The sequence below is a fragment of the Citrus sinensis genome, chromosome 4, assembly GCF_022201045.2.
Source record: "Citrus sinensis cultivar Valencia sweet orange chromosome 4, DVS_A1.0, whole genome shotgun sequence".
In the NCBI taxonomy this organism is placed as follows: domain Eukaryota; kingdom Viridiplantae; phylum Streptophyta; class Magnoliopsida; order Sapindales; family Rutaceae; genus Citrus; species Citrus sinensis.
The window spans coordinates 7,270,538-7,283,645 of NC_068559.1; the positions used below are offsets into that span (position 1 = coordinate 7,270,538).

General features: G+C 32.3%; 2 protein-coding genes across 2 annotated transcripts; one reads left to right on the plus strand and one right to left on the minus strand.

Annotated features, from left to right (window-relative positions):
* The first annotated feature begins 1,661 nt into the window (after positions 1 to 1,661).
* On the plus strand, positions 1,662 to 4,224 carry LOC127901834 (protein RGF1 INDUCIBLE TRANSCRIPTION FACTOR 1-like). Its single transcript, XM_052439843.1, has 5 exons — positions 1,662 to 1,685; positions 3,312 to 3,482; positions 3,569 to 3,658; positions 3,932 to 4,069; positions 4,150 to 4,224. Exons 1-5 carry the CDS (start codon positions 1,662 to 1,664, stop codon positions 4,222 to 4,224), a joined length of 498 nt encoding a protein of 165 aa, XP_052295803.1.
* Positions 4,225 to 7,344: 3,120 nt separating this feature from the next.
* On the minus strand, positions 7,345 to 8,150 carry LOC102612152 (probable methyltransferase PMT20). Its single transcript, XM_052439844.1, has 3 exons — positions 7,878 to 8,150; positions 7,624 to 7,772; positions 7,345 to 7,535 (listed from the first exon to the last, which is right to left on the minus strand). The coding sequence occupies exons 1-3, from the start codon at positions 8,148 to 8,150 to the stop codon at positions 7,427 to 7,429; spliced, it is 531 nt and encodes a 176-aa protein (XP_052295804.1). The 3' UTR covers positions 7,345 to 7,426.
* Positions 8,151 to 13,108: the final 4,958 nt, after the last annotated feature.

A 13,108-nucleotide genomic window follows, 5' to 3' on the forward strand; every position in this document is an offset into this window, starting at 1 on the left:
CATCAATTGACCAATCCAACACAAGAGTCTTGAGATTTGGCTCTGGACTATAAGCGTTTAAAAGATTAAGTAACTCATTAGTCGTAAGAGCACAAATAATAAAAAATATCAATGAATATTAGAGAGTGGTAATCTCATATAGTTTAATTAATTGAAATATAGCAAGTAACTTACAGCTTGTTGGTAAATATTGATTTTTAATTTTAAATTAGCATATAATTGCTATATTATTCTATATCATGGATAGCACTTAAGATGCTGGTCTTGTTGAAGTGTTCAAGTCATTCCAAAAGAGCTCAACATATATATATTTGCTTTAGACGTTGACACATGAGCTCTAAATGGAATACCACAAAAGTATATTCATTTTACTACTGAGAAATTTTATTTCCCCAAATACGAGAAGAGATTGGAAACTTAGAAACTAAAAAACTTAATGAGTAATCCATATAAAAACTCTACATCGAATATGTAGTTCAATTGAAAGGAAAAAAAAATTAAAGTAACAAGATACAAATTTCATCTGATTGATAAAGTTCATGTTCTCACAATTCAAAGTTGGCTCTAATTAATAATTCACAGATGTTAGTTTTTAATTACTATGGCGGCATGGATAGTTGCAAGATGATAAAAGAAATACGTAATAAAAACAACTAAAATTGAAAATAAAACTAAATTTATTTATAAAATAATTATACAAAATATTAAAAACACACCTGAAAATCAAGATTACAGGGAGATGGAGAGAATTTGAGAAGAAGAGAGATGTAGAGAGATCATTAAAAACATAAAAATGAGCCTCAATTTATAGAAAAATAAATTCATAATCCAGTGTTTTACCGTCCATCATAAGTTTCATGCATGCGCTCCTCACAACCAATAGATCAAGATCCAACGGCTGGTCAAACTTCAAAAGTCAACATCACATGTGGCATTGTTTGACTTGATCAATTTGGCCAAAGAACAGTTGAGATTTGGCGGGTTAATGGATGGATTGGGTCGACCCGAATACAAAGATTCGGATCCTACAACTTGCTTCACCAACCATTGCCACGTGGCACAATCATGGCCATTGAATCATGAACGGTTGAGATTTCGTCAAAATTGTCTGCTATCCCATGCACTCAAATCTATTGTAAGCTCATTTCATCATTCAATTACTGTTCGGTCAAGCAAAAAAGTCAACTCTTTTTACACAAGCTCAATTTTAAGTCGATCTTGACTGATCTTAAAGTTTTCGGACCTCCAGAATCCAAATTTGACCTCCGTTTATTTGTTTGGAGCCTCGAATTGCGTGAAATTAATATTTTACCTATAAACACTTAAAAATATATAAAATTAGATATATTTAATACATAATTAATAATTCCTAATATATTTCATAAACACAAATAAAATTATAACATAAGCACAAAATAACATTATTACCGCTTGATAATTAGACAATTTTTAACACTAATCAACTATGCATTTGAGACAAAAAGAGAATAAAAAAAGTGTTGTGCTATTAAAAATTAAATGTTGCATTTATATGTTTCACAACATTAATGTCAAACGTAACAAATATATATATATATAATGATATTTTCGAGTAGTCAATTGTATCTTTCTTTTACAAAATGCTACTGGAAACAAACTGCTAACTATGAGCATCTGAAAGAATGGTGCATCATGATTTATACCAGGTAATGTGGCTACCAACGCACCATAAGTGCGGTATGACCCAGCAAAATAAGGCAACATAAATGACAAAAAATTAAAACTCCTTTAATAAGTGGGCAAGATCATTAATTCATGTAAGGTAATAACTAAATATATAACATCATCAAAGCGTGATTTGATATGAATATTGTTCAACAAGAACATCAAATCAATGATTCCTTGTCTGGTTTGACCGTCCAGCAGCACATTTAGAAGCCTCCCTGTCAAACATTGAAGGCAATAAACTGACAATAAGTTGAGCTAGAAGGACAAGTTAACCGTTCCTATAAATGGTTTTGCTAGGTTAACATTATATGTCCACTTGGATTTGGAAGGAGACTGCTATGTTATAAACATAATCCAGTTTGACAATACAACTGAAATTTACAAGAATTCACTGTCAAATCAATTCGAATAACAAAAACAATTAAGATTATTTGGCACTAAAGTGCTATGGAATAAGAACAGCTTGTCGAATCTTTTTCGTATAATCATTCAGGAGTAGAGACAATCTTCAAGAATCCAATTTCAAATGTGAGAGATAAAACCGACAGTGAATTCAATGAGATAAATACAAAGATTGTATTTTATCATATCTCTATTTTCTTTACTTTTTAAATTTAAAATCACCCTTTCAACTGGTTTGTTAACCACATTATTAATGTTGTAACAAAATTACGGCTTCACAGAGGGACGCTTTTCTTTCGATATCTTTCTGGCACAAACAATTCCACATGGTCTATAACACAAGTTAATTAAAAGACTTATCTCTGCTTTATCTTCTTAGTTTTTTTTAATAGGCTGAGTAATGTGTAAAAGCCATATAATTAATTACATATAGATCTCGAAAATTAGTTAATCCAAACCAACTTGTGCTTATATATTTTTTTTCCCCAATAACTTATATTTTCTATTTTCTACTTCTGTTCCTTTTCTTTTCTTTCTCGTTTCCTGATCTAACACTAGATCAGAGTAGGCAACAAAATAGTGTTGCGTTAATTAAGACACAAGCACAACTTGAATAAGGACTTTTCCATTTTATAGTTGCTAAAAATAGAAACTATTTTTGTTAACAAAACCTATTTCATTAATTATAACATCCCCAAAGCAAAATCTATTTCTAATATAATTATTGTACTTTTCAAACTTAAAAGGGATTACATGCCGTTATTACTCCTATATTTAATTAACATGCAAAATATATAAGAATTTAACCATACGGGGCGTCACCTTCTGAACGTGCAATCTTTTTCCCCCCTTTTCCTTGCTTTCCCGTTTTTGCAATATATATTTGTCCCCTTTTCGTTCTTTCCCTTTTTGCAGCATAATACGACCTATTAAGTCACACAAACACGACATAAATACGGCACATTCATCTCTTTAAATAGTTCGAATTTCTTCTCTATTTGATTCATTGCAATCATCCTCTTTCTAGCCAGCTAGCTAGCACGCCTCTCCTCTTGCAAAAGTTATTCTCTTGCTAGAATCCCTTATTCTCTTGCTAGAATCCCTACCAAGAAAACAATGGTTGGCTTTTATTTTTATATCCTTAGTTGTTTCTTATAATTTAGATTAATTTTAACTGTATTAATATATTCCATGTTTTTCAGGACAATGTTCTTATTGTACCTCGTTGGCTAACCGCTCTTCTTAAAGGAAGATTCGACGAGCATTGTGAAGAGCAAGGTCATAATCGAAAACATAAGAACCTTTTTTGTTTGGAATGTCGAGCTTGTATTTGTAAAGATTGCGATGATCATGCGAATCATCGACTCTTAAAGGTTACTATCTATACTTATTGATTCTGTACTATCATGATCTTTTATTTTGCTTTGATATTGCTTTACATCAATTTTTCATATTTCAGATTTTCACACATGGCACTGGTAGAAATCAAAGTTGTGCAGTTGTAAAGTTGGACAATACCAACGAGTTGCTTGATTGTAGCCATATCCAAGTAAGTTGTCATCTTATTTTTATGTATGTGATATTCATAAACCATGACTTTTTATTATTCTTTTCTCTTTATTACAATACTTTAAAAAAAGAAAAAAAAGAGTATTATTTTAATGAATTAGTGTTTTCATACGGTCCAAAAATAATGTTTATATTAATTTCATTTTTAATAATTTGTCATTAAATATTTACTCACTTTAAAAAAAAAAAACTTTTTTTCCTCACTTTCCTCGCTTTATACATTTATGTGTTCTAAATCTATGTTACTCTTTAGCCACGCGTCCATAATGGTGCCCAAGTGTTATTTATTAAGCAAAGGCCACAGACAAGTTATGGAGGCAATAATTGTGAACGTGACGGCTGCGATGCAACGCTTGAACATCATAATTCCTTTTGTTCAATCGATTGCAAGGTTAGTTAATTAAGTAATTAATTTCACTTTAGTTAAATTATTTTATTCTAACTCTAATATTTATCTGTCTTTAATTATAGGTTAATCATATCATGTCAGTTCCATCCAATTATCGCAACGCCAAATGGCTTTTGAACAGAGTGAATCTGCCATAGCTTGCATTGCATGCGTCATCAAATTCTTCAATTGTTTTTTTTTATCTTCATTCGGCATTTAAATTTCTAGTGAAGGGCGCTTTTTTTTTTTTGGGTTTTCGGAACTTATTATTATTAGTAATGCGTATTTATTTGAGTTATCAATCTTTGGTCAGTTATGTGGTTTGACTTAATTACTAAAAATTGGATCCTGTAAACCCTAAGCTTTGTTAAATTCAAAAATAAAAAGATGAATAAGTGGTGAGAGTTATTCCATCAAAAGACCCACAAGGATATAGACGAAACAAAAAGTAAAGCAAACAAAGAGATTATATGAATCTTCATTGAGGAAATCCAAAACAGTGCATCTTGAATGCGGTAGGAGTTCCTTAAATCTCTTATCAAAATATCAACATGGCTAACCTTATACGAAAATGATAGTCCATCTCATTATGTTTCGACCGCGCATGCAAGACTGGATTTACTGTCATATGTGTGTAACGCACTTATATTATCACAAAACACTAGGGGTGTCAAAAAAGCCCGCCCGGACCGGACCCGGCCCGGACCCGGCCAATCCGGTCCGGGCAAAACCCGGACCGCATGCATATAAAAACCGGATCCGGGTTTGAAATTCTCAAACCCGGACATTTCCGGGCCCGGGTCCGGGTTCAACACAAAAAACCCGGAACCCGGACCGGACCCGGTTTTTTAATAAATTTAAAAAATAAATATATTATATATAAATATATAATTATGAATTTATGATATGTTAGATGTTATTTAAATTTATTGTGTTGTTGAATTTAATTTATTTATTTTATATATAGATTGAATGAGTTTAAGTTAGAAATTAGATGAATTTAGGTATTAGAAAGTAGATTGAAATAATTTTTATTTATCATTTGTGCAAAATTTGCATTGTTAATGTGTTATATATTTGTATTTGACTATTTTCTTTTTTAAAGTTTGAGATTGAATGAGTTTATTTGATTATTTTCTTTTTTAAAATTTGCATTGTTAGAGAAATGAAAAAAAAATTAAAGAAAAAAATTGAAAAAAAATTGAAATTATCACATGCGGGTTTTAAAAACCCGGATCAAAACCCGGACCCGAAAGGTGCCGGGCTCAAGCCCGGACCGCACCCGGAAAAACCGGGTTTTAACCCGGGTCCGGGCTTGCATTTCTCTCATCCGGTCCGGTCCCGGGCAACACCAAAACCCGGACCGGACCCGGATTTTGCCAAGTCTACAAAACACGAAGAATAGGAAGGTTAGCCATGTGAGCTCAACTGTTGTGAAAGCAAGTGATCAACACTTCATACAGTGGGCCGCTTCTTAGAACACCATGAGATACGGTTTGCATTGAGAAAGATACAAAATCCCGTTGTACTTCATCAAGTCTGATAAAAAAAAAGGGGCCCCAATCAGCATCACAAAATTAAACCATTCAAGTTAAGTGTACAACTTGAACTTAGAAACCGAAGACCATGGTCCAAAGTATGTCTACTTGGTTGGCTAAGTGAGTTAGGATGGTTGCGTCAGATGAATAAGGTACCTTCCGGAGGTCATAACTTAGGCTACCGATGTTCGATTTGGGCATATAATATATTGTTTCAAAATTTGTGACTAAACAAACAAAACCCAAAATAGATTGCACATTTTTGTTTTGTGTTTGTACTTTATTGAGTTTGATCAAAGCACCCACCCTAATTAGCATCATAAAATTAAACCATTCAAGTTAAGTGTACAACTTTGTCTTAGAAACTGAAGTCCATGATCCAAAGTATGGGTACTTGGTTGGCAAAATGATGTAAGATGGTTGCATGAGATGAGTAGGGTACATTCTAGAGGTCATAACGTGAGTTACAAGTGTTTGTTTTGGGCATATAATATACTGTTTCGAAGTTTGCGACTAGACAAACAAAGCCCAAAATAGATTGCACCCTTTTGGTCCGTGCTCAAGCTAAAAATTCTATTTTTTCTTGGTCTTTTTTTAGTTTTAAGATATTTCCTATTTCTCTTTTTTTGGATTTTATTTTTTTAGAAATCAAATTTGGGTTCCATTTATTTATTTTTCTTATTTAGAATAGGAGAATCTTAATATAAAATAATATTTTATATTTGTCTATTTTCGTAAATTTGTGATGTTTAGGGCTACTATGTTACGGGCGCAAAACCCTAATTTTATTAATTCAAACTTTTTCAATAAAACATTCATTATTGAGAAGCTTTGTTTCTCTTATCAATCAAATTCTTATGTTTTCACACTACTAGAAAAATGATCTTTACTGACTTTAGAATAGTGTCAGAAATTACTTTTACTGACACTTATTAATTGTGTCAGTAATCTGGGAGTCAGAAAAATAGTGACACTTGTAAGTGGTGTCAGTGATTACTATTACTATAGTATCACTAAAATAATAACACCATAGTATCAAAATATTACAATACTATATTAGTATTTGTGATTACTGTTACTATAGTATCACTACTTTATTTATTATTTAAAAAAATAATTATATAAAATGACATGTTGCCCATTGATTTGTTGATAGAATTAAAAGGCTGTGAGAAATAAGAACAAAAATCAATTTATATATCAAAACCTTTCGTAACATTTAAATATTATCAATATATATTACACAATCCAAATACTTCAATACACAAAGACGTCTGATTACAAGACAAGTTATTCTTATAATTGAATAATCTTAACTACTATTATCCAATCAATTTGATAATGATACTTCTCTAGAAAATATCTTCATAGTATATGACTAATTACCGAATTCTGTCCACGGGATAAGGCATCTTGAGCAATGAGCCATATCAAATGAATTTGAGGGGAAAGGTAGGCGCTGTGTGGAAATGATGCCAAGAATTGCGGGAATTCCACGTTCCAATGCAAATTGAACTTGAGCTTCATGATTATCTCTTGGTGCAAGAGAAACCGTTAAAATTCCACGATCTAATAAATCACCTCCCCAGCTGGCAACCTATAAAAAAAAATGTAATTGAGTTAAATTTATCCTAAGATGACCGAGAGGCACCATAAGAATAAACCATCAATGCAACATAGATTAGCCCAGTATATGATTAGACGAAAAAGTGGGCAAATGGAAAACAAAACTCACCCCACATCCAGTGTCAATAGCAGTTCGAACTGTCCCATCTTTCATTTCTGGAATCAGATCTCGTATCAAATCAACATATGCACCAACTCATTTGGGAAACATTGTACCTCCACCAGGAAAGAGGAACTTCTCTCCTTGTTTTCTCAGCCAATTCTGATTTGACTTCTGCTTGTTAATCCAATCATAAGGCACATTCCTGAAACTAGATCCAAATAATAGAACAAAATTGACTTACGGCCAACATCAGTGGACAAAAAAACCAGTTCATTAATAGATCATAATACCTGTACCAACATTCATCCCTGCTTTTTGGCCACTTGATAGGTGGCTTATACCCATTAGGAGGGGGTATTAAGCATTCCTTCCTCTCAAAAACTGGAGGGCAGTGGCGTTCCATGAAAGTCAGCCGATGAGCACCGTACTTTTTCCACCTCTGTAGCAATGAATGTTTGCCATCAATATGGCCACTTGATATCATATAGCTTTGTAACATTGCCTAGAAGCTGTTACTATTATCAAATAAGCATTTAAGGTATACCTTTGGATCTGTGCATGGAGTGTAGTCTTGATAGTTGCTGCTGCAATCAGGGAAGTTAACAGATTTGATCTGAAGCGGAGCAACCGCTGGATCCTTGGGAGACGGGACTGCTTTCTGGACATCCCTAATCTCGACTCTATTTTTCTCAGAACAAAAGATTCCACCAAGGTAAAACGAAAACCCACGTAGTGCAACAAACAATATTGTCAAAGGAACAATCCTGGGACTTTTATCACCATTTGGAGAAATGGGTTTCCTATCTTTATGCTTCATTTTGTCAGAAACAATTAATTACCTGCATTGATAATAGTAAAAAAAAATGTAGTCACAGCTAAGTGAGATTAAATTTTTAGCTCAATGACCAAACACGTAAAGAAACATCTCCAAGATCCCAACTATGGAAATAAATACATTCCATGCTCCAGTTTTGATTCCTCCATTGTCTAAGATATTAAACTAAGCATCATAAAGCAGAATGAAGCGGACAGTACAATATTTGAGTCACAACTCAATTTCACAACCCAGTCACTTATAATTATCCTGAGACTATTAATAGGATCCAATTAACCAACTAAGACGGTTGAGAATTAATGTGTGAACTTAAATGAACGAGTAAATATCAATTTGACCAACCAAAAAAAAAATCAAATGGGAGTTAAAGAACACGAATTTGCCAGACGAATGAGCGCAATAATAAAGCAAAAGACGAATTTGCCAGACGATGAAGTTATTTCTGGTTCATCACTAAATTCTCTAATAAAATAAAACCTCTAAGATCACCAATACAATTCAAACAAACTCAATTCGTAACCCAATTACAAAATGAAGAATGAACCAACTGATAACAAAAATATTACAACAAGGTCATCCCAGGTTTCAAAATCACCAATAATTAATTTTTTTAAAAAAAACTCTTGCCTGTCTAATTCGAAACAGAACCTCTTCTCCCTTTGCCGCTTCTTCTTTGCTTTCATAAAACCCAGCTCCAACCAAAAACTTCAACCCTAAAGGAAATTGAAATCAGCGTTTTCTATACAGAAAGAAAAAAGTAATTATAAATAAAGATAAAACACAACCTTTTCTCATGGGTTCTTTGCATATCACCCTCCATCGATCCTGCAATTGATATTGGCTTCGTCACTCCATACTGCTTAGGCGGTAACGGCGACAAAATCATTCTCTTCGAACTTAACATTAAAAACAATGAAATACCCCCTACAAAAAAGCCCTAATTTTTGGATTCGAACTTTCAAAAAAACCGTAGCTTTGCTCAAATTCTTCACAACACTTTCTAGTTCAAGGGTATTTTAGGTCAAGGATGGCGATTTGAAGGTTGACGATGACGGCTGAGGTAGATCATTGTTATAGAGAGAGAGAGAGAGAGAGAGAGAGAGAGAAGGAAGGAAGAGAGCTTCAGTTCATAGTAAGAAGCGGCCGTGGGGAGTGTTTTTTCACTTCTTAAAAATTTTAGATTTTAGGTTTTCACGTACACCTTCCATTAAAACGACATAGTATCTAGGTAATTTAATTTAATTTTTAATATTATTTACTTATTAAGCCAAAAATCAAAATCCAACTCATGGCCCAGTGGTTAATGTTTAAAATTAAAAAGTTAAAGTTTAGAGGTCTTTAGTTCGATTCCTAATGGACACAAAATTAAAATTTTATTTTTCTAATTACTAACACCTTATTGTCACAGATCTCTGATATTTAATTTACAGACACTATAGTATCACAAATTTGTGATATTTATTTGTTAAACACGGAAAATGTCTGAAATGCATGTAATTACTGATACTTTTTAATAAAGTATCACAAGACAAGTGTCAGTAAAGGTTATTTTTCTAGTAGTGTCACATTGTCATTAAGGTAAATCCCTCCATGGAAAAGTTATATGGGGAAAACTCATTTTAGCACTGAACAAGTTTTTTCTTTTAATTTATATATGTATATAAGTTTCGATTTTAGATGGGTAAAATGATGATTTTTATATCTTCTCAAGATTTAAACTTGGGTAACCAATCAAATAAAATTATGTAAAAACTACATAACAATGAAGCCCTTGGGGCTAGAAAAAAAATTACAAGTTTATGACTATGAAACACAAATAGATTAACCAAAAGAATTAATGAAGAGACTACGAAGCATTGGTCTGAATCATGAATTATCTATGTATTTCTTTTTGTTGCTTTAGAATAAAAAGTTATTATCTTATGCTTTTATCTAAATTAGTAATTTTTCAAATAGGCACAAGTTGGGATCAGAGAATTTTATTATTTAATTAAGGTTATTAATTTATCATTTATTGTATTACAACATTATTACTATTACTATTACTATTATTATTATTTTTTCTAAAGTCCCCATATTTGATACACCTAATGAAAAGAGTTTTTATTGTTGTGAGTACGTTACACACACACACACACACACAAATAGAAACATAATAGAATCTTTCGGTGTATATAATTTTGGTAAAATCAGTTCCATAATCTGTAATGCAAGTTAAGGGAAAAAGATAGCTAAGCCTCCGAGATTTGGGAAAATGGTCATGAAGAACCCCAATTTCAATAATGGACATCAAAACCTAATTTTATCTAGTTAATATTCTTCACATATAGTTAGTAAAAAAATAGCTTCAAAATTTTTAATAAATATAAAAGTGTGCTACAAATAATTTACTCTATCTAGTAGACTAATAATAGTAAAAAATAATTTTTGAAATAATTTTTAAAATATAAATTATTATATTTATTTCATTAATATATTTGTATTTATTATAAAGATTTTAAATAAATCTTTGGTTTAAATAAATTTTACAATGAATAAAATATATCTCATGCATTATTTTAAAGTTAAAATTATTTTATGTAAAATTCAAAATAATTCAAACTATTATATAATATTTTAATATTATGTTTCCATTTGTATAAAATTTACTTTAATATAATAGAATATGTCTAATAGATTGTAAAATATTAAATAATTTTTTAATGTTGAAATTATTTTAAAATGTATATATTATTACATTCATTTTAATATTATTTTTCTATTTTTATAAAACATTGAGTCATTTTTTTGTGGTTAATTAGCGCCAAAGAATATTATAACAAAGGAGGATTCCTTTATTGAAATTGGGAGTTTCTTTGACCATTTTTTTAAACTTTATGGGTGTAGTTATGCTTTCTCCTATAATTAAGAGTGAGACTATTTGAACCCACAAATTTCATTTCTAGAACCATTTTTTTTTAATTTTTATTATTTATGAAATTTTTGTGGAATTACCGAATGTAATGTGTTCTCTTTCTCTTCCTATTCCTCACATATTTTCTTCTTTCAAAGTTCAACTGCATGTGAATGTTTAATGTTTCTGTCGAAAGTTGATAAATTCGTCTGTCAAAAATTGATAAATTCAAATTTTCTATTGGCCATCATCAATTAAAAACAAAACAAAATCCACGATAAAAAATAAATTAAAAAAAAAAGTTTACAGGCCATGAAATACGTAAAATCTTTGAAAATGAAAATCCTGATTCGAATGACATCGGCATACATTGACCTTATTGAAGAACATGGATTATAATACATGACGGTCCCAGCGTAGATATGCATATGGCTGAGCTCCAGGAGAGTTTTAGTTCAATAATTCAAATGTGAAGAAAAGAAAAGCCGTAAAATAAACAGTAGCCACAAAATGAACAGTAGCCGCAAGATGAACAGTAGCCGCAAGATGAACAGTAACCGCAAGATGAACAATAGTCACTGGTGGCTATAAATAGAGGAGTGCTCCTCCTTATTGTTTGTATCCCAAATCCCAGAGATGGAATCCAAGTTTTGGTGAGAAATTAAGAGGGAGAAATATTCTTAAGCATGTAGTTATATTGAAGGAGCATTTGGCTCCTCAATATAGGTATTATGGGTTTGCTTTGTTAAGGGATATTTCTCAAGATTATGTATTTGGTGCTTGGGTGAGAGAAAATTTATGAGAGTGTGGTTGTAATAATTTTCCACATAGTGAATATTTTTTTTCTCTGGTTGTCTTGTGACAACGGCCGTGGTTTTTCTCCGGATTTGGAGTTTTCCACGTAAATCTTGTGTTGTGTGATTGGTATATTCTCCATTCAATTTTTCTTATTAATTTGTTGCTTGATAAATTGCTTGGAGAGATCTTGGGAGGAAACTCAATTTCCTAACAGTGGTATCAGAGCCATTGATTGAAGTTTTGGTGTCGGGGTACTATTCACGTATACGGTACTGTTCACGTGAAGCAGTGGGAGCCAATCCAAATAATCTGTGGTGAAGAGAATATGAAGCAAATATGTCAGCAGCTGGTGTTTTTCAAACTTGGTTGAAGTTTGATGTTGTTGAAAAATTAATGGGAGAATGATTTTATTGGCTTGTGGCGAATTCAAGTCAAAGGTGTATCCAATCTGGTATGCACAAAGATTTGAAGGTGTGGACAATTTTGGCACCTCAAGAAAATTGTCAAGAAGGTGGAGTGGGCTCGGCAAATTACTCCAAAATCAGTAAAGGAGACACTGATATTCTCGCAGATGGTGAGGTTCCTTTTGATAGGAGACTTGGTTAGTTCTTTTAGCATGTAGATCTCCAAGTTGCCATGAAAGAGAACATGTTATGATCAGTGGGGTCCACAAGTTTGCACGCGGGCATTGGCTTGGTATAAATGCAAGGTGTGTGGTGGAAAAGTTATGTCATGGCTGAAGAATTCTCAGGGAAACCAAGCATGAGAATTGCACCATAATTTTCAGCGAATATGTTCGACATGTGCCGGGAAAAAAAAATTCTTAGAATTGGTAATTAATTCTAAGTGGTATACTCTTTATGGTGGAGTATGATAATTCTCTATGTTGAGAATTATGACTAAAGGTGAAGACAACAAGGGTGGTGTGGAGATTGATTGATTATCAATCAAATCTCCAAGTGGGAGAATGAAGAAAAGAAAAGCCGTAAAATAAACAGTAGCCACAAAATGAACAGTAGCCGCAAGATGAACAGTAGCCGCAAGATGAACAGTAACCGCAAGATGAACAATAGTCACTGGTGGCTATAAATAGAGGAGTGCTCCTCCTTATTGTTTGTATCCCAAATCCCAGAGATGGAATCCAAGTTTTGGTGAGAAATTAAGAGGGAGAAATATTCTTAAGCATGTAGTTATATTGAAGGAGCATTTGGCTCCTCAATATAGGTATTATGGGTTTGCTTTGTTAAGG

Excerpts from the sequence above, each read along its gene's own strand:
- LOC127901834 (XM_052439843.1), top strand. The coding sequence starts at position 1,662 with ATGGTGCATCATGATTTATACCAG. Across the intron at positions 1,686-3,311 it reads TGCATCATGATTTATACCAG|GACAATGTTCTTATTGTACC; the intron begins GTAATGTGGCTA and ends CATGTTTTTCAG. Across the intron at positions 3,659-3,931 it reads TTGATTGTAGCCATATCCAA|CCACGCGTCCATAATGGTGC; the intron begins GTAAGTTGTCAT and ends GTTACTCTTTAG.
- LOC102612152 (XM_052439844.1), bottom strand. The coding sequence starts at position 8,150 with ATGAAGCATAAAGATAGGAAACCCATTTCTCCAAATGGTGATAAAAGT. Across the intron at positions 7,773-7,877 it reads CTCCATGCACAGATCCAAAG|AGGTGGAAAAAGTACGGTGC; the intron begins GTATACCTTAAA and ends TCATTGCTACAG. Across the intron at positions 7,536-7,623 it reads AGGGATGAATGTTGGTACAG|GAATGTGCCTTATGATTGGA; the intron begins GTATTATGATCT and ends ATCTAGTTTCAG.